General features: G+C 44.6%; 1 protein-coding gene across 1 annotated transcript; it reads left to right on the top strand.

The window, feature by feature from the left end:
* The first annotated feature begins 1506 nt into the window (after positions 1-1506).
* On the top strand, positions 1507-19821 carry LOC120045002 (rapamycin-insensitive companion of mTOR-like). The gene is made up of 37 exons (XM_038989803.1): positions 1507-1556; positions 1693-1740; positions 2951-3048; positions 3679-3743; positions 3945-4076; positions 4515-4578; positions 4765-4891; positions 4977-5146; positions 5267-5334; positions 5495-5562; positions 5706-5788; positions 6046-6133; positions 6256-6346; positions 6437-6503; positions 6645-6725; positions 6889-6989; positions 7679-7844; positions 7936-8037; positions 8139-8185; positions 8357-8492; positions 8713-8912; positions 9142-9268; positions 9482-9646; positions 9810-9886; positions 9973-10051; positions 10152-10349; positions 11300-11392; positions 11817-11923; positions 12058-12296; positions 12434-13514; positions 15044-15221; positions 15410-15494; positions 15664-15858; positions 16000-16158; positions 16281-16404; positions 16509-16647; positions 16725-19821. The coding sequence occupies exons 1-37, from the start codon at positions 1508-1510 to the stop codon at positions 16797-16799; spliced, it is 5172 nt and encodes a 1723-aa protein (XP_038845731.1). The 5' UTR covers position 1507; the 3' UTR covers positions 16800-19821.
* Positions 19822-20797: the final 976 nt, after the last annotated feature.

Raw genomic sequence — 20797 nt, 5'->3', positions numbered from 1 at the left:
TAGGAAACAGCACGTTAGATGTGCATGGCTTAATGATGTTGATGGTAAAATCCCTTGTATCACATTTTCATACTGGGGAGACCTGACGTTCGCGATCTCCCCCTATCTGCAAGCGGGGCCAATAACACGCCTTATTGTCATCGGAATTGAACCAACCAATAAGAGTGCTTGAACATTAAATATACATTTATTTAGATGCAAGTGGAAACATTTCCAACCCTGGTCTACACCTGTTCTTTTGGCGCATGTGACAAATAAAACATGATTAGATTAGCTTTTGATTTGAGAAGCTGTGTCAGGTACCATAGCAAGGAAAATTGGTGCGGTGACATCATCCCAGCAACGGCAAATTGTAATCTAGCGACAAATCAAAAATACAATATGAATTCTCATCAGTGATGTAGTGGTAAAACAATTGGTCGCTAAATTCTGATCGCCGGTCGCGGTGAAAAAAATGCTCCTATTCTTTCAATATGTTTTTCCTCAAAGGTGGGTAAACTGTTAGGCAAAATACACCACTGATTCTCACTGAAAATCTGGTTGGCAACACTAGTGGCAGAATGCACATTTTTAGCGAAGATACTGTTAACTAACCCAAGATATCTCATTGGCATCGTTTCCAATGGGAGCAAATTAAGTATAGTGGGCAGAACAAGCAACGACGTTTTATCACAGCGGACAACTTTATGACTCATTATTGTAGTCCGTATAAAAATGTGGGATGGACCTCTCTGTCTGTAAAAAGACAGCTGCATTCTCTTTTATTTATTTACAAAGCAATCTTAGCATTCAAACTCCCTTCATATGTAACTTAATTAATAAAGTTAAGAATGGTAAATCAAATCAAATTGTATTTGTCACATGTGCCGAATACAACAGGTGTAGACCTTACAGTGAAATGCTTACTTACAAGTCCTTAACCAACAATGCAGTTTTAAGAAAATACATAAAAGTAAGAGATAAAAATAAGAAAAGTAGTAGAATAAGAAAAATGTATTACTTCAAAATGGAGATTGCGCTGCCCTGCTCTTACAGTCACCATAATAGGGCATATACAATGATGCGATATCTATCTAAGTCTATGGTTAATATACCTCAGTGGCGCAACGTCGCATCACAGTGTGGAAGTAGGGAAGTACTCCTAACAACTTCCAAATGTAAACTTGCGTCTTTGGCTGTACGTAGGACAGGAGACACATTTCCAGGTACCAAAATCATACAAGAAATTTCAGAGAATTACAGGCCAGACAGAAACACAAGAAAAATTTGCCGAATTCCGGCTGTCATAAATCCACACTGTCCTCAAATAATGATTACACGAAATGTCTGGATTGCAAGGTGCAGACAGAGAGCACAGATGCAAAACACATAGATGTATATATTTGCTGCAAAAATAGTTTTTCTTTCATGAGACAACTGTGGTTGGGCGGAGAGGCAATGAGTGCGGGATTTCTCGCGATAATCCCTGTTGATTCCGATCCGGTTAGTGCTGAATGATTCTGGAAAGATGGCGGTCAGCATCCGAGGCCGTCCGAGCCGAAGCATTCGGATGCGAGGTGAGACAAGAGATATTGCAATCTGGACCAGAGATTAGCAACCCTCCAAAACATAAAGCTGAACTTTCATTGTGCCTGTTAGTTGTGGTCTCCTTGCTAACCTTTATTGGTTGTTGTGCTTGCTTTGCTTTGACAGGTCGGAATGACAGTGGGGAGGAAAATGTACCACTCGATCTTTCCAGAGGTGGGTGAATCAGATTGGAAATTGGATAGTCAGCATCCCATTTATTGAATCGTAGATAGCTATCCTATTATTAAAATGCTGCTAGCTAGCTAATAAATGGCCGAACATCCTAATGTATCTGCATACAACATCCTTGTTACTAACAGGGTTTCTTTCCCCTTTATTTACATTTAGCTAGTTAGCATAGCTAGCAGTAATTCATAACATTATCATCACATTGTTGTTTTGATGCATCTGATTTGCAGTAATAGCTAACAGTGATAGCGAAATAGATAGGATTCTAGCTAATGTCATTCATTGTTTCTACCTTACTGAATATGGCTTGTATAGCTACAATTCAACGCTAATTCAATGCCACTGGTTTTCAATTTGAGAAATGTGTCCCAGTCCGTTCATAGATTTTTGTAGAATAGGCCCATGCCTTGTATTGAAGCTTAATACCAGCAGTTAGGACTGTCCTACCTTATCATCATGATCCAAATGCTAAGGACCTTTATGCAGTGTTTCTGTTTTTACATCATGGGAGAAAATGTAACTGTCCTTTTTACAGAAATACACTGTGATAGCCTATATTTCCTCAGGGACACTTTACACTAATTCACTTCATGCTCCAAAGTTGAAGTCACTTGTCTGAAGCATAGAATAATACATTCTGACCATTGAAGAATTGTAATGTTTTAATCATTTATAGCTCTAATTTGTCTATTGCTACCCTCAGTCTGAATAATTGTTTACTTCAGGATAGAATAAACATGGCATGGTTGTTTTCAAACAGACAAACTACAGTGCTAACATTCTGAATTTTAGTTGAATAGATTTGATTAAACCCTGTGCCTCAAACACGTTTTGCATTTATCCCAAGTAGTGTTGAAATAACAACATGGTACAATTTGTTGAATCATGACAGGGACCTACAAATAACATCCTACCATGTATATAGAACCTGTGGGTACTTTTATTCACACTAGACTTTACAGTCGTGTGTCATTACAAACTCTTCTTTCGGTGGGGCTACCTTTTTATTTCGGTGTGCCCTGATCCCAAATGTGTTTCTGTTTCCAGTTTATTGCTGGTCACATTCACTAATGAGGCTTTGTCATGCTCATCTCACCTGAACACTGTGTGTTTTGTTACTGGAATGTATTGGAACAGAGTTGAGCCAGGTGAATAAACTTACTGACCACTTATTGACCTTGATGTATCATTTCAGATCCTTCAGACAACCTTCGGGAAATTCTACAGAATGTTGCCAAGCAACAAGGAGTCTCCAACATGCGCAAACTCGGTCACCTGAACAACTTCATAAAGGTTTGTGGGGCAACATCTCAGCAGACCATTAAAGCAGTGTTTCCCAAACTCAGTCCTGGGGACCCCAAGTGGTCACGTTTTGGTTGTTGCCCTAGTACTACACAGCTGATTCAAATAATCATCTCATCATTAATTTTTGATTATTTTAATCAGCTGTGTAGTGCTAGGGCAAAAACCAAAACGTGCACACCTTGGGGTCCTAAGGACTGAGTGTTGGAAAGACTGCAAAGGGATACTTTAGGATTTTGGCAATGAGTCCCTTTATCTACTTCCCCAGAGTAAGATGAACTCACAGATACCATTTTTATATGTTTACGTGAAGTTTGAAGGAAGTTACTAACGAGTGCTAGCTCAACTGCTAACTAGCATTAGTGAAATGACTGGAAGTCTATGGTATCTGCTAGCATGCCATTCAGATGCCCATAGACTTCCAGTCATTGCGTTAACTCTAATTAGTATTGGCTTGTGAAACTACCTCTAACTTCCTTCATACTGGACACATAGACCTGAAAATGGTATCCACGAGTCCTCATTCCCAAAATCCCAAATAATCCCTTTAACTGGATGTAATGTTTGATTCTTTGTGTTTGGATGTGTTCTTATCAGTTTGTTTTTCTCCATCTGTCACAGCTTCTCTGCAAGGTAGGCCACTCAGAAGAGAAGCTTGGGTTTACACATGAAGAGATCATCATTTGGTGAGTCTTTTGAGAAATGAATCTTCACCAGTGCTATATGTACAGTACTAGCTGTTTCTCTGGGTTGATTTTGGGATGTTTCTACTATACCATGATTTAAAATGCAGATTCATTGTTCCTCATTCAACTTTTCTCTCTGTCTCTACCTCTTTCTGTCTTTCTCTCTCTCTCTCTCCACTTTCCGTTCTTCCCCTGTTCTAGTCTCCGGTTAGCGCTGTTGAACGAGGCTAAGGAAGTGCGAGCTGCAGGGCTGAGGGCTCTACGCTACCTGGTCAGAGACAGCACTATTCTCCAGAAGGTCCTCCGTCTTCAGGTGGACTACCTGATCGCCAGGTGAGTGCTACATCTATGCTGTGTGTGTGTCTTATGCCAATGTTGAGCCCACTTTTTTTTTTTTTTTTTTTTTTTTTTTTTTTTTTTATATCCCCTTTTCTCCCCAATTTTCGTGGTATCCAATCGCTAGTAATTACTATCTTGTCTCATCGCTACAACTCCCGTACGGGCTCGGGAGAGACGAAGGTCGAAAGCCATGCGTCCTCCGAAGCACAACCCAACCAAGCCGCACTGCTTCTTAACACAGCGCGCCTCCAACCCGGAAGCCAGCCGCACCAATGTGTCGGAGGAAACACCGTGTACCTGGCCCCCTTGGTTAGCGCGCACTGCGCCTGGTGGCGCAGCTAGCACTGCGATGCAGTGCCCTAGACCACTGCGCCACCCGGGAGGCCCTCCCACTTAACCTTTCAACCACTAATTGTGTATTTTCCTCTCCAGGTGCATAGACATCCAGCAAAGCAATGAGGTGGAGAGGACACAGGCTCTCAGGCTGGTGCGAAAGGTGAGACAGCCCAGCCTCTCCCTAACTAAATTGATTTAATTCGTAATGTACCGTTCAGTAATATGTAGAGATGTGACCAGTTAGATGTCTATCTGATAAACATAAACATCCCTCTATCACCCGAGTACTACTATGTGAGATGAGTGTGAGACATTGATCTGTCCCCTCTCTGCTGTCCCTCTACAGATGATCACTGTGAATGCACTGCTCTTCCCCTCATCTGTCACCAACTCCCTCATTGCCGTGGGCAACGATGGGCTACAGGAGCGAGACCGCATGGTTCGTGCCTGTATCGCCATCATCTGTGAACTTGGTAGGTCAGAAGAGCAAACACACACACTTATCTATACTATAGGTGGTGTTATGGTTAAACCCTGTGTGGTTCCTTTGTTCTGCAGCTGTGAAGAACCCTGTGGTGGTGGCCCAGAGGCGTGGTCTCAGCACCATTCTGAAGAACGTGATCGACTGTCAGCTGAGCCGCATCAACGAGGCACTCATCACTACCATCCTACACCTCCTCAACCACCCACACACACGCCAGTATGTGCACTCGGATGTGGAGCTCGAGGTACTGACAACACACACACACTCTCGCACACAAAGAGCAGCATTCATTAACAGGAATTTGATGAATTGGATTATTTCCTCATTGAATGAGATTGTTCTTCTTTTTCTGTTTCTCTTCCAGCAAATCCTGGCCCCTTACACTGACTTCCACTACAGACACAATGCAGACACGGCAGAGGGGCAGCTCAAGTCAGTGTGCATGATAGTGCAATATATTTGTGCAGTATATTTAATTATGTCCTGTGCAGTATATTTAATTATGTCCTATGCAGTGTATTTTATGGAGTGTTGTATTGACTGTTTCAATAATTTGGGAGATTTTAATCATGCATTTTGATGTCCACCCCAGGGAAGACAGGGAGGCTCGTTTCCTGGCTAGTAAAATGTCCATAGTTGCTTCCTTTCGCTCCTGGTCAGGTAAACTTTACCCCTTCATATTCAATGATATCTGAGTTTGAGTGTGTGTATATACCTTGATAGCTCTTATGTGATATTAGTGGTGTGGTATAAACAGGATGAACATGTTCCTATCTGACCCTACTGTCTACATCTCACTCCAGGCATCATTAACCTGTGCAAGTCAGGCAACTCTGGAATCCAGTCTCTTATTGGCCTGCTCTGTATACCAAATATGGAAGTAAGGGTAAGTATAGCATCAAATAAACATTATCAGCACCTGACAACTGAGGTGAAGGAGAATGCAGTGTCCTCCAGTTTACCTCAAGATTACTTTATGGTTGTGCTCAATAACATATATAACAATGTTACTCAGTGTAATGTAAGAATGATGTAGGGCACACCCCTAAAACTCATTATTTTCTGTCTTCTCATCAAAATGTTATAAAATGAATGAAGTCTCTATTAATGTGTGTAAACCTGGTTCCTCTCGACCTCCCACAGAAAGGCTTATTAGAGGTGATATATGATATATTTCGGCTCCCCGTGCCAGTTGTGACTGCAGACTTTATTGAAGCACTTATCAGTGTGGGTGGGTACAATGTCACTTTTTGTGTCTTTATTCAAGTTAAGAGCCTTTCTTTTCTTATCATATATCTCATGTACCATGTATTATTAGGTAACAAAGTATACTTGTCTATATTCCTCCTGTAGACCCTAGCAGGTTCCAAGACAATTGGAGGTTATCAGATGGCTTTGTGGCTTCTGAAGCAAAAGTTATCCTTCCACATCGAGCTCGATCAAGGTAAGAACCATCACTTATTTGAACTCTTTAACTCATGATTGAGGAAAACATTGTCTGCATAAACTCCATTTGTTCTCTTACTGCTCTTAGGCCTGACTTAATGGATAATTACCTGGCGTTGGTACTGTCTGCCTTCATCAAGAGTGGCCTTCTTGAGGTATGGTCATCAATATCAGGATCGATAAGTTTGTCTATATTCAACCAATAATGGCAGTTGCATATCTGTCTATTGGTACCTAAAGATCCCACACACAAACCGCTATTGTCTGTCGTGTAAAGCCTGTGTACCTCTCAACAGGGTCTCGTTGAGGTTATCACAAGCACTGATGACCCCATCTCTGTGCGAGCCACCATTCTACTGGGAGAACTGCTTCACATGGTAACTCAACTCCCTGTTTGCTCAGCTGTTAACATTTTGTGAGGTCAGCGAACTGGACCAGAGGAGGAAATGCTCTAGGAGTTTTTGACACGTTTTTATGGTCCCAGTTTTGCATGGTCCCCATTGTTGTTGTTGTAACTGTTTATTTCTGTTTCCCTCCCAGGCCAACACCATCCTCCCCCACTCCCATAGCCACCACCTGCACTGTCTGCCCACACTCATCAACAAGGCTGCCTCCTTCGACATCGCCCAGGAGAAGAGACTGTGAGTGACAGCTACCTACCATAGAGTACTGAGGACATTTCTTGGGGTCACTATAGACAGGGACCATTGTGAGAAATTTACTCTCTTGCAGACAGGAGAAAAGACTGTATTACTAGTTACATGAAACTCTCTAACCTAATCCTCATTTAACAATATACACTGAGTGTACAAAACATTATGAACAGCTGCTCTTTCCATGAGATAGACTGACCAGGTGAATCCAAGTGAAAGCTATGATCCCTTATTGATGTCACTTGTTAAATCCACTTCAATCAGTGTAGATGAAGGGGAGCAGACAAGTTAAAGAAAGATTTTTAAGCCATAAGACAATTGAGACATGGCTTGTGTATGTGTGCCATTCAGAGGGTGACTGGACAAGACAAAATATTTAAGTGGCTTTGAGTGTGTCAACAACTTAAATGTTGCTGGGTTTTTCACTCTCAACAGTTCCCCGTGTGTATCAAGAATGGTCCACCACCCAAAGGACATCCAGCCAACTTGACACAACTGTGGGAAGCATTGTGGTCAACATGGGCCAGCATCCCTGTGGAATGCTTTCGACCCCTTGTAGAGTCCATGCAACTCAAATTAGGAAGGTGTTCCTAATGTTTTGTACATCCAATGCATGTGCTACAAGAGAGTTTCATATTATTAACACGGACACAACAGCTGTTTTCATAATTTTTCAGACGGGCGAGTGCAGCGGTCAACTACCTGAAACGTTTCCACGAGAAGAAGAAGAGAGGACCCAAACCCAACAGCCTGTACCTGGACCACATCATCCGCAAATCGAAGGCTTCTCACTACTGTAGAGATCAGCACTTTAGACCACAGAGAGATATCTTTGTCATTAAGGTACATATCAAACCATGCCCCTGTGTTGCAACACAAGCTTCTTGGATTTCTTGGAGTGGTATTTGTAATGCTGTCCTTGTTTGCATTGAAGGACACTGAGGATGCTCTTATGATGAACCTGAGAGACAGCCACATCCTCAACCACAAAGAGAACCTGGACTGGAACTGGGTTCTCATTGCAACAGTATTGAAGGTGAGTGGACTAAGACTGCAATAAATACTTATTCCAGTCAGTATCTTTTACAATACTGTCCTTTGTTCAAATTATGTTTGTTTCCTTTTCCCCATCTGTAGTGGCCAAACGTTAACCTGCGGAGCAATAAAGATGAACAAATGCACAGGTAAGTACCATTATAACCACTTATTTCACCTCCTGTTTGTAACTGTAGCAAACCAAATGTTCTCTCTCTGTCTGACACCGGGCTCTCTCTCTCTGTCTGACACCGGGCTCTCTCTCTCTGTCTGACACCGGGCTCTCTCTCTCTGTCTGACACCGGGTTCTGTTTCTGCAGGTTTGTACGCAGGCTGCTATTCTTCTATAAGCCCAGCAGTAAGCTGTACGCCAGCCTGGAGCTGGACCACAGTAAGGCCAGGCAGCTCACTGTGGTGGGATGTCAGTTCATCGAGTTCCTCCTGGAGTCTGAGGAGGTGAGAGGGTTTACTATGAGGCAAAATTTGAATAGACTACTGATATTTACACACAGCGGACGAGAATTGCACTATCCAGACCTATTAATGATAAGTACACAAAGTTAAATAACTTTATATTGGAACTCCATTGATAATCAAATATTGAGTTACATGACTTCACGTGACCTCTCTATCAATGTCCAACATTACCTAAACATTACCCCTGTCTGTGTGTCAGGATGGGCAGGCATACCTGGAGGACCTGGTGAAGGACATAGTCCAATGGCTCTCCTCTTCCTCGGGGCTCAAGCCTGACCGCGGTCTCCAGAGCAACGGGTTGCTCACCACTCTCAGCCAGCACTACTTCCTGTTCCTGGGCACTCTTTCCTCACACCCGCACGGTGTCAAGATGCTGGAGAAGTGCAGTGTCTTCCAGTGGTCAGTCTCTCACCGTCCACTAGTCTGTTTTTCCAAACATGTACTCTGATCGTACCTCTTGGGAGATCCCTAATATCTTGGAAACTGTCCCATTTAAAGATGCCTTTTTAAGCTGCTGCAGAGTTTCCTTTGTCCTCTTTCACACTCACTTCATCTTCACTCAAGTCATTGTGTTGGAGTGTGTATGGAGCAGTACATTGATTCTCTGTATCCTGTGCTCTCCTACTAGCCTGTTGAACATCTGTACTCTGAAAAATCAGGACCACCTGCTGAAACTCACTGTCTCCATACTGGACTACAGCCGTGATGGGCTGTCCAGGGTCATCCTGTCCAAGATCCTCACTGCTGCCACTGACGTAAGAACCCCACCACTAACACAGAAAACACCCAGATGGAATTCAAACATTAATTGATACATCTTGGTTTCCTAGAGGTGGTCGGAGTAGCTTGCACAGGTGTTTGGAAAGCAACATTATGAGCAATTTGGTTTGTTGTGTTTTCAGTGGAGCATATGTTAGTGTTTTTGAATGACAGCCTGTCCTCTTCCGCCCTCTGTTGGTGTGCCACAGAACTGCAGGTTGTATGCCACTAAACACCTGCGGGTGTTGCTTCGTGCCAATGTGGAGTTCTTCAGTAACTGGGGCATCGAGCTGCTGGTCACCCAGCTCCACGACCGCAACAAGACCATCTCCATGGAGGCGTTGGACATACTGGACGAGGCCTGTGAGGACAAGGTCAGGGATGAGGGGCCTGAGTGTCTGTTGTGGTGCCTTGCTATGTGCTGTTTCCTGGGCACTGTTATACCTTACAGTCTTGTACTTTAGTTTAGTCCAGCAGCTTTTGACTCCAGAAGTATATTAGCTGACATGTCCCTCTGGTGTTTTTTTTCCCCTCTAGGCAAACCTCCATGCTCTGATCCAGATGAAGCCAGCTCTCACACACCTGGGGGACAAGGGTGTCCTGCTGCTGCTACGGTAAGCTGCTGGGAGAAAACTGAGCTATTGTTTGCTTTTCTGTATTAGGTCCATTTGGCTCTGACCGCTGTGATTCTTATCTCCAGGTTCTTGTCCATTCCAAAAGGCTTCTCCTACCTAAGTGAGAGGGGTTACGTCACCAAGCAGCTAGAAAAATGGCAGAAGGTACATTTATACTCAACCAACAATGCCATAAATGATGATTTGCATCTTTTCGCTATCACATGAAAACATAAACTAATTTTTATATCATTGTGTTTTGCAGGACTATAACCTGAAGTATGTGGACATGATAGAGGAGCAGCTTAACGAGGCTCTCACCACGTACCGCAAACCTGTCGATGGAGACAACTATGTACGCCGAAGCAACCAAAGGTTACAGAGGCCAAATGTTTATCTTCCTGTTCATCTGTATGGCCAGCTTGTCCATGATAAGACAGGCTGCCATCTACTGGAAGTCCAGGTAACTGCATCTACTTGAACCATTCACTATTACACTAGTCGAGTAGCAATTACAAGCATAATGCGTTTAAAGATATACTTCTCCTTAATGCAACCGCTGTGTCATATTTCAAAAAAGCTTTAAGGAAAAAGCACACCATGTAATAATCTGAGTACAGCGCTCAGGCACCGAAACAAGCCATACAGATACCCACCATGTTGTAGAGTCAACAGAAGTCAGAAATAGCATTATAAATATTCACTTACCTTTTGATGATCTTCATCGGAATGCACTCCCAGGAATCCCAGTTCCACAATAAATGTTTGTTTTGTTCGATAAAGTCCATTTATGTCCAAATACCTCCTTTTTGTTCGCGCATTTAGTTCACAAATCCAAATTCAAGAGGCGCAGACACTTAGTCCAGACGAAAAGTCAAAGAAGTTATATTACAGTTCGTAGAAACATGTCAAACGATGTATAGAATCAATCTTTAGGATGTTTTTAACATAAATCTTAAATAATGATTCAACCGGACAATTCCTTTGTCTTTAGAAAGGAAAAGGAACGCAGCTAACGCTCACGGGCGCGCACCTGACTCATGGCATTCTGCCAGACACCTGACTCAAACAGCTCTTATTCTCTCCCCCTTCACAGTAGAAGCCTGAAACAAATTTACACTGTATATTGGATAGGCAAAGACTTGAAAACCTACAAACCTCAGATTTCCCACTTCCTGGTTGGATTTTTTCTCTGGTTTTTGCCTGCCATATGAGTTCTGTTATACTCACAGACATCATTCAAACAGTTTTAGAAACTTCAGAGTTTTCTATCCAAATCTACTAATAATATGCATATCTTAGCTTCTGGGCCTGAGTAGCAGGCAGTTTACTCTGGGCACCTTATTCATCCAAGCTACTCAATACTGCCCCCCCAGCCATAAGAAGTTAAACCCTTTTCATCTTTCTCTTCAGAATGTGGTTCCTGACCTAAGCTACACTGTCCGTTCCCCAATGCTGGACAAGTGGGAGGGCATCAAACAGCTAAAGGCAGCACTTTGGGCCTTGGTCAGTATAATTAAGCTATAAGGCCCGAGGGGGTGTGGTATATGGCCAATATACCACGGCTAAGGGCTGTTCTTATGCACGACGCATCGCGGAGTGCCTGTATACAGCCATTAGCCATGGTATATTGGCCATATACCACAAACCCCTAACGTGCCTTATTGCTATTATAAACTGGTTACTAAAGTAATTAAAGCAATAAAAACAAGTGTTTTGTTATACCCATGCTATACTCTCTCATATACCACGGCTGTCAGCCAATCTGCATTCAGGGCTGGAACCACCCAGTTTAATAATGGAGAATGACTAACTACCACATCTGTTGTCATCATCAGAGTTCCACAGTTATGTGCCAATTATTGATAAGATTCACACATCGTTTTCATAATAACATGAGTATTAATGTTGTTAAACTGTTTGTTTCCAGGGTAACATAGGGTCATCAAACTGGGGGTTGAACCTCTTACAGGAGGAGGGGGTGATCCCTGACATAGTGGTTCTGGCCCAGCACTGTGAGGTTCTCTCCATCAGGGGGTAAGACACATTGATATTTGCAACTCCAATATTCAAGGTGCTTCTGACGAAGCAGCATGCTTGTACTGTCCCAAAAGAGTACTATATCTCTGTCCAGGATCTCTCTATAATGTTTGTCTGCTGTCTCTGTGTAGGACGTGTCTGTACGTGTTGGGGCTGATCTCAAAGACACGTCAGGGCTGTGACATGCTGAAGCAGCACGGCTGGGACGCTGTAAGACACAGCCGGCGGACGCTGTGGCCCGTTGTCCCAGACGACATGGAGCCCCCCCCCAACCCGCCCAGCCTGCTGTCCTCTGTCCCCTCCACCCTCAGCCTCGCCTCTGACTCCACCAGCTCTAGACACAACAGTGAGAGTGACTCCACACAGCCCAGTAAGTCTCAGCCCAGTAAGTCTCAGCCCAGTAAGTCTGTAATCATAGTATTGGTATTAATTTATTTTTAACCTGTACAGTATCGCCAAATGTTTACTCCATACTACTAAGAGTTAACCTTGAGTGGTCATTTCCAGGTATGTACATCATGGACGATGAGCGGCTGGAGAACTGTGACCTGTCGGACGATCCTCCCATGTACATGAGACCCAAGTACAAGGACCGCAGCCCCTTCACCCTCCTGGCTTCCAGCCACTTCCGCAACCGCCTCCTCCACTCTCTGTCGCTCTCCGGGAAGATGCTGCGCAGCACCAGCGACCCCAAGGGCACCACCAGGGACCACGGAGGAGGGATGGAAGAGGAGCAGGGGCGCAAACGCACCGTCACTGAACCCAGCTATACCTTTGGATCTTCAGATGTCTTCCCAATCTATAATGACGGCCACCTGCCCAAAAGCCCCTCTGCCAACCTGGGCAGCAAGACCTCTGAAAACCAGGGCAGCACCCCCAGCTTCGGTGAAGGAGATGGGGAGGGGAGGCTGCCAGGCCGGTCAGTGGGGGTAGGAGGGTCAGGGGTGGGGGAGAACCAGAGAGAGCAGACTAGCCGGGAACGCCTGGCCGGGGATGGCCCGTCCGGAGGGGGCGGGGGGGCTCAGTTTAAATCGCGCAGTCAGAGCTTCAACACGGACACAACCACCAGCGGCATCAGCTCTATGAGCTCCAGCCCCTCCAGGGAGACCCTGCCCTCCACCATCGACACGGACGGTGTCAGCCTCAACAGTGTGATCAGCGCCCAGACCATCCAGACCCTGACCTCCCTCACCCCCCAGCCCCACACTGCCCACCTCTCCTCCCTGTCCAAATCTAGCTCTGCCTCCTTGGTGCCCCCCGGCTCCTCCCACACCCTCCCCCGCCGCGCCCAGTCCCTCAAGTCACCTTCGTTGACCACCCTGAGCGGCCTGACGGACTGCAGCCTCATGTACTCAAACTCCCGCGACGCGCTGGGCTACGCCACACTGAAGTACGCCACTTCCTGTGACACGTACGCCAGTCAGCGTGATGCGCTGGGCTACGCTACTCTGAAGAGGCTGCAGCAGCAGAGGATCCACTCGTCCCTGTCCCACAGCGAGGCTCTGGCCTCCCCAGCCAAAGACGTGCTCTTCACTGATACCATCACCATGAAGACAGGCAGCCTGGATTCCAGACTCACCCCACGGCGGTAACACACACACACACATACACATACACACATACACACTCACTCAGTCCCCCTTGACTCGTACTTGTCCACACGCACACTCCCTTAAGAACTCCTTTCCTAGAATCTCCCATGACTACTACTGACTACTACTTCTCTGAATATTCCCCCCTCCCTCTTTCTCAGATCTTCAGTTGCCCTTTCTCTTACTTCCTCTTGTTGCTCCTCTTTCTCTTTAGAGGCTTCTCACTCCTCTTTCTCTTTAGAGGCTTCTCACTCCTCTTTCTCTTTAGAGGCTTCTCACTCCTCCTTCTCTTTAGAGGCTTCTCACTCCTCTTTCTCTTTAGAGGCTTCTCATTCTTTGATGACAAGATCAACTGAGTTTGACCTCTGCTCTGGCTTGAATTAGGTTTTGCTTCTGTAATTTCCTGAAATATTGAGTGTTGTTTTCCTGAAACAGGAAAGGGCCTTCCCCAAACTGTTGCCACAAAGAATTGTATAGAATGTCATTGTATGCTGTAGCGTTAAGATTTCCCTTTTTTTTTCACTGGAACTAAGGGGCCTAGCCCGAACCATGAAAAACAGCCCCAGACTATTATTCCTCCTCCACCAAACTTTACAGTTGGCACTGTGCATTCGGCAGGTAGTGTTTTCCTGGCATCTGCCAAATCCAGATTGGTCCGTCGGACTTCGAGATGGTGAATCGTGATTCATCGCTCCAGAGAACGCACTTCCACTGCTCCAGACTCCAATGGTGGCGAGCTTTACACCACTCCAGCCGACACTTGGCATTGCACATGGTGATCTTAGGCTTGTGTGCGTCTGCTCGGCGATGGAAATCCATTTCATGAAGCTCCCGACGAACAGTTATTGTGCTGACGTTGCTTCCAAAGGCAGTTTGGAACTCGGTAGTGAGTGTTGCAACCGAGGACAGACGATTTTTACGCGCTTCAGCACTCGGCGGTTCCGGTCTGTGAGCTTGTATGGCCTACCACTTCATGGTTGAGCCTTTGTTGCTCCTAAACGCTTCCACTTCAACAGCACTTATAGTTTACCGGGACAGCTCTAGCAGGGTAGAAATTTGATGAACTGACTTGTTGGAAAGTGGCAACCAATGACAGTGCCATGTTGAACGTCACTGAGCTCTTCAGTACGGGCCATTATACTGCCAATATTTGTCTATGGAGATTGTATGGCTGTGTGCTCGATTTTATACACCTCAGCAACAGGTCTGGCTGAAACGGCTGAATCCAATAATTTGAAGGGGTGTCCACATCATTTTGAATGTATAGTGTATTTGTTTTTTTGCACGGGCTGTGTCTCAATCCACTGCATCTTCCTATGTCAGCCTAGTGCATAGCGGTGGAAGGTTGCTGAGCTACAGCGGTGATTATCAGACCACGAGACACCGGAAAATTGGTATTCTCACAAACATCTGTAGTGTCAGAATGGTTTGGCCTACAAACTAATATGATTTTGGAATGAGGTGTAAGATGAGCAGGTAGACCTTTCCTGCCTCCTAACTCACTGAATGTTTATTTTATCTCCAGGTTCCTGAAGGCTCTGAGTTTTGCCTCCCTGGACAAGGAGGATCTGCTGAGCCCCATCAGCCAGAACACTCTGCAGCGGTCCTCCTCAGTGAGATCCATGGTGTCCAGCGCCACCTACGGCAGCTCTGATGACTTCATCGGCCTGGCGCTGCCTGTGGACATTAACAACATGTTCCAGGTACTGACCATCGTATGACCCCTCTCTCTGAACCCTCTCATCCCTTATCTATCCTTTTATTTTACTTCTACTCTAGATATTTTACAAGAAATTGAGTTTGTTTACCAATCTATTTAAGACCTCTATTTAAACTTGTGTCATAACTCCATGTTAGTATTTGGATAAAGTTGTGAGTGTTTTGTTCCTAGATAAAAGAAACACCATATTTCCTGAAGAGGACCAGCCCTCCCTCTGAGGACAGATCTGCCAAATTCTTCTCTGGAGACTCAGATGGTAAGAAACAGCCCGGGGCCAACACAATCTGTTTTCTTCAGTAAGGAGTTGTTTAGCACAGGAGGAATGATGGCTTTGCTACTGATAAAGGAGGCCCACTCAGGACCAACAGGCTTGAATAAAAAGGGGGGAAATGCATGATCATGTGGATATGTGCCCCTTCTCCCAGGCCCCAGCCCTCACTCCAGGCATGCAGTGCTTCGCTCCCAGCTGAGCATCACAGAGCTGATGGGGGTGAGCCGGGCGGAGCAGCAGAAGTTGCTGGGCTCAGAGGAGACTGGTTTACAAGAACACAACGATGACAACTGCCTCTACTGCACTGGGCTCTCTGTGCTCGGCTTCAGCGCTTCCAATAGCAGCCCAGGTCAGCGGCAGATACAAACACAAAACAGAACATTATGCTGTTTATCAATTCGTGCCGTTTGCATCCTTGTACTTCCTTGTATGTTTATATTATTAGCAGTCAGCAACCGATAAACAACTTAAACTCACGTTTCTCCATCAGACTTGACAGAGGAACCCCCTTTCTCAGAATGGTGCGGTCCGCCTGTGCAGAACCACCTGGAGGTCATGGGCCAAACCAAACTGTCAGGGGTGTCCGGGTGCAGTGATGCTGTGTCTCAGGGCTCCCCAGGAAGCACCCGCAGCACTGAACTGATTTTGGGTAAATGTCATGTTTTTGTTTTCTCTCATATCATGCTTTTGTCCAAGCGAAGGGTTTTCTTTTGTTGTTGAAGATGGATGGACTAAACCTACTGACTCTCTGCGGTCTATCTCCCCCCTCAGGAGTGAAGTCCATCCCAGAGGAATCTCCGGCCGGCAGGGTTCTCCTCAGGAAGGAGGTCCTGCGTCTCGTGGTCAACCTCAGCTCCTCAGTGGGGATCAAAGGCCACGAGACTAACCTGCTAACGTAAGACACACACACACACACACACACACACACACACACACACACACACACACACACACTCAAACCGAGGTTGATATCCCTGGCTGTGTCTGTTGTCTTGACAGGATCAAGGAGAAGTTCCCCTATGCATTCGATGACATCTGTCTCTATTCTGAGGTGTCTTACCTGCTTGCCCACTGCATGTTCCGTCTGTCCGCACGCCGCTTCATCCAGGAGCTCTTTCAAGACGTGCCATTCATTCCGGTAAACAACACACACATTCAAAAATAATAAACATTTCATGTTGGCTGTTCTTCTATTCACTTCTGTCTCTTCCTCAGATGTACGAAGAGGCAGAGGCCATCCTCTCCAAGCCCCCAAAGAATGGACCGGCCGACCCTCCCGTTGAGCCCTGAGTCAACCCTACTGCCCTTCCCTTCTGTCTCACAGCCTGTCAAACCCTGAGTCACCACTACTGATCTTCCAGTCAACCACAACCCCTAAAGCATGAATCACACCCCACCCCCGGAACCTTCAGCTAACCCTCAAACCTCAACCTCCACCCCCGGAACCTTCAGTTAACCCTCAAACATTAACCCCGGGAACCTTCAGTTAACCCTCAAACCTCAACCCCCACCCCCGGAACCTTCAGTTAACCCTCAAACCTCAACCTCCACCCCCGGAACCTTCAGTTAACCCTCAAACATCAACCCCGGGAACCTTCAGTTAACCCTCAAACCTCAACCTCCACCCCCCTGAACCTTCAGTTAACCCTCAAACCTCAACCCCCCTGAACCTTGGACTTTGTAGCCCTCAAACTTCAGTCAACCCCCACCCCTGACGTGTGAGACAACCCTAACCCCTTAACCACAAACCCTTGAGTCACTACCAACCACAGCTCTGTAGGGCCTGAGTCACCTTTCGCCCCCACATCCTCCCTTACCTCTCCATACCAGAGTGCACTCACTGTATGTCCTCCTGGGATTTAAACAAAGATGAAAATATGGAGAAGGAGGGAAGAAATATGTTCTTCCTATTGACTAAGTTTGAGATATGATGGATGATAACGCAGGATGAACAAATATTCCGTTTTTTTTATCTGATCAAATGATGGCAGCCAGCTGTGAGCGTTTTTAACAGAGCTCATTTTGGGAAATTCGTCACAAACTGAGCTTGGATCACAATCAAATCCAAATGACTTAAAACGGTCCTTCATTCCTGAGGGTTTCCTCAGTTTTTAAAAAATATATGACTGCATCCCAACCACTGGTGTGAAATACCACAGCATGTTGTTTTTAGCTCGCCTTCTCCCAAAGTGGATCCATTGACTTTGACTAAAACACTAAGAGTAGGGTTCCTCTGCATAACACTAAAACCTCTCTGCATCTGGAGAGAGGACCATGCCATTGTGAAAATCACTGCACCTGAACAAAGAACAGTGAAGGAGAATAGTGATGAAAATACTTTTGGTATTGCTCTATTTAATGACGGCAGATACAGGTCAGCCAAACGATCATCAGTCACTGATGCAGTTTGGTGGTTGTCTCTCTTATTTGTTGACGTGCTAAAGAGGAAATGTTCCTCCTTCCCTTTGCTGGATTTTGTTTTGTTGTTTTGTTTAGGATTTTGTTTGTCTGTGTTTTTAAGCATTTATATTAAGAACTGAACAACTACATGTAGGAGTGAAATCTACCAAATCATTGCCATTGAACGTCTGTGTGTTTCAGCACAGAGGAGTTATTAACGGTCAGTTACTCAACTGATGTTTGAAACTACGGCTGCATTTATTTTTGTTTACGACCTAGAAATTTCAACCCTAAAGTCAAAGTGCAGGGTTGAAACAAGAGATTTGGTTCTCATTAAAGTGGAAGAAGACATGTATGATTGCTAACCTTTCTGTCATAAATTTCTTTAGAACATGGTTCATGAAAACAGTCCCTATTTGATGGCCATGTAGAGTTGCTGCTTCATTCCACAGTCATTCAGTAGCCATTCCCGCCAGTTTCCATTCATTCCCGCCAGTTTCCATTCATTCCTGTCAGTTGCCATTCCCGCCAGTTTCCATTCATTTCTGTCAGTTTCCATTCATTCCCGCCAGTTTCCATTCATTTCTGTCAGTTGCCATTCCACAGTCAGAAGCCATTCCTGTCAGTTTCCATTTCTCAGTCCTGTGTTAGTTGCTGTTCCTTAGACAGTGTCCTTGGGAGTCACTGTCTGCTTGTTCTTAATCTGGTAAAACTGGGGAATAATGAAACTGGAGTAAACGTTTTGAAGTGGAGCTCAGGTCCAATAAGAACACTCATTTAATTGGAAAACTCAGCCACTTCCGGGTCGAAATCTAGCTACATGTTTGTAAAATGACGGTTTAAAACAGTCATTGTACTGGGGGTTTTTGCTATGCAAGATGCCTGTTAATTGTGAGTCCAAATGTACATGTATAGGTTATTAACTGGTTTGATATATTTCATCTTTTGTTTGAATTTTGTCTAGCTGTTGACTCATTGTTTCATTACTGTTTTAAAGAAGTGGTGGCTACCATTGTGTGGTCCTTTCCAACATGATTCACTTCGACTGAAGATGGTACTTGCTGCACTGAATCCTTCAACAACATGCACATATGACTATTATGACAATGGAAGTGTTTAGGCCTACTGTTGAAAATGGCCTTGGTTAAGTGATGAATTGGTTAGCTAAATGGACTGGTGAAAAGAGGATTGGGGTGCACTGCAATTGCACTTAGCAATCAACATTTAACTAAGTATGCAATTACTACAGAAAATATTTTTCTGTATAAATGCGTAATGTTGAAAAGTTTCCACTCAACTATACCTTCATATAACCTTATTTTGCACGTTTGCATTCTAAGAGGCCTCAGTTCACCTTTTCAACGAACTGCAAAATTCTAAATAGTGGTAAAATGTTTTTTTTTGTCAAGTCTACAGTACATTTCATAGTTAGACACATTTGAACATAATACTGATGTTTCAGATATATATTGAAAAAGGTCAATTATTTGGGAACATAATTGTACTACTTTCTGTTGGGGACCAAAAAGCTAAACTGAAAAGCCAAGAATTATTTGTTATCTAGCAATTGTTTGAAACAACAGGAAGTAGTAACTTAAATATTTAACTTTTGTCTACATTTGAATGATTTGAAGTGGACTTGTGTTGATAAAGCACTGTATGGGGATGTGAAAACAAAGCCTTTATGTACCTGGACCGTTTAGGAACAGAGAGACAACGATAAGAGAAGTGTTATTTATATTTTTCCTCAAGTGAAAACATTTTCAAGAAGATGTGTATAAGTCTGTCGTCCCCCCCAATTTGTGGTTTTCCTTGTACAGAACCATGTATGTTTTTGGCATTTTATATAGGCCATTAGAATCAGTCTTATTAAAGGGATGCATTGATAATAAAAACATAATCTACTCACTTATGTCACTGTATTTCATTGTATCAATGTGTCTTCAACTATGAGTTTAGATTTTGGTATGGAGTCAGATCATCCAAAACCAGTGTGTGGGAGTTAACTTGTTTATGTGTAATTTAAGCAGTCTGGCCCATGACTTTCCTCTGTTGCATGGAAATCAGCCTGGAGAAAAATGTGCTTATCTGCCAAATGCATCCCTTTTATTATTTTTTTTCAACACTGCTTTACAGGAAAGACCTCCCCTAGCAATGCCTCACATCTCCAGTTCCAAAAACATTAACGCTCTTTGTAAGAATACTGTGTCATGCCCTGACCATAGAGATCCCTTGGTTCTCTATGGTGTAGTAGGTCAGGATGTGACTAGGGGGTGTTCTAGCTCAATATTTCTATGTTGGTGTTTTGTATGCTTCCCAATTAGAGGCAGCTGGTAATCGTTGCCTCTAATTGGGGATCATATTTAGGTAGCCATTTTTCCCACCTGTGTTTGTGGGATATTGTTTTGTGTTTGTTCATGTGCACCACTACTTTTACGTTTCGTTATTGGTTTTTTGTTTAAAGTTTCACAGTAATAATGATGTGGAACTCTACACACGCTGCGCCTTGGTCCGCTCATTACGACGATCGTGACAGAATATCCCACCAAGCAAGGACCAAGCAGCGTGTGACGGAGGTAAAGGAGTTTTGGACCTGGGAAGAAATTATGGGAGGTTGTGAGACCCTTCCTTGGAAGGAGACACCAAGGAAGGTGGAAGGACAGCAACGACGCCGGGGACCGCGGCCACTGAAACGTACAAGATTTTTGGGGGGGGGGGGGGGTACGAGGGGTGGTCGGCGGAGCAGCGGAGAGTGGAAGAGCGGGTCATCAGTCTGGTGCCATCTGTGCCAGCTCCACGTACTCACCATGAAGAGCCAGAGACCGTCAGGGAGGCGATGGAGAAGTTGGGAGAGAGAGAGATGAGAGAAATGTTATGTAGGTGTGTTC

Source organism: Salvelinus namaycush, chromosome 3 (assembly GCF_016432855.1).
Source record: "Salvelinus namaycush isolate Seneca chromosome 3, SaNama_1.0, whole genome shotgun sequence".
NCBI classification, from domain to species: domain Eukaryota; kingdom Metazoa; phylum Chordata; class Actinopteri; order Salmoniformes; family Salmonidae; genus Salvelinus; species Salvelinus namaycush.
Note: the sequence above shows the minus strand (reverse complement) of the source record. Positions and strands in the feature narration are given on the sequence as shown.

Coding starts and splice junctions, on each gene's coding strand:
- LOC120045002 (XM_038989803.1), top strand. CDS start 1,508: ATGGCGGTCAGCATCCGAGGCCGTCCGAGCCGAAGCATTCGGATGCGA. Junction 6,347..6,436: donor CCACATCGAGCTCGATCAAG/GTAAGAACCATC, acceptor TACTGCTCTTAG/GCCTGACTTAATGGATAATT. Junction 10,350..11,299: donor GCCATCTACTGGAAGTCCAG/GTAACTGCATCT, acceptor CTTTCTCTTCAG/AATGTGGTTCCTGACCTAAG.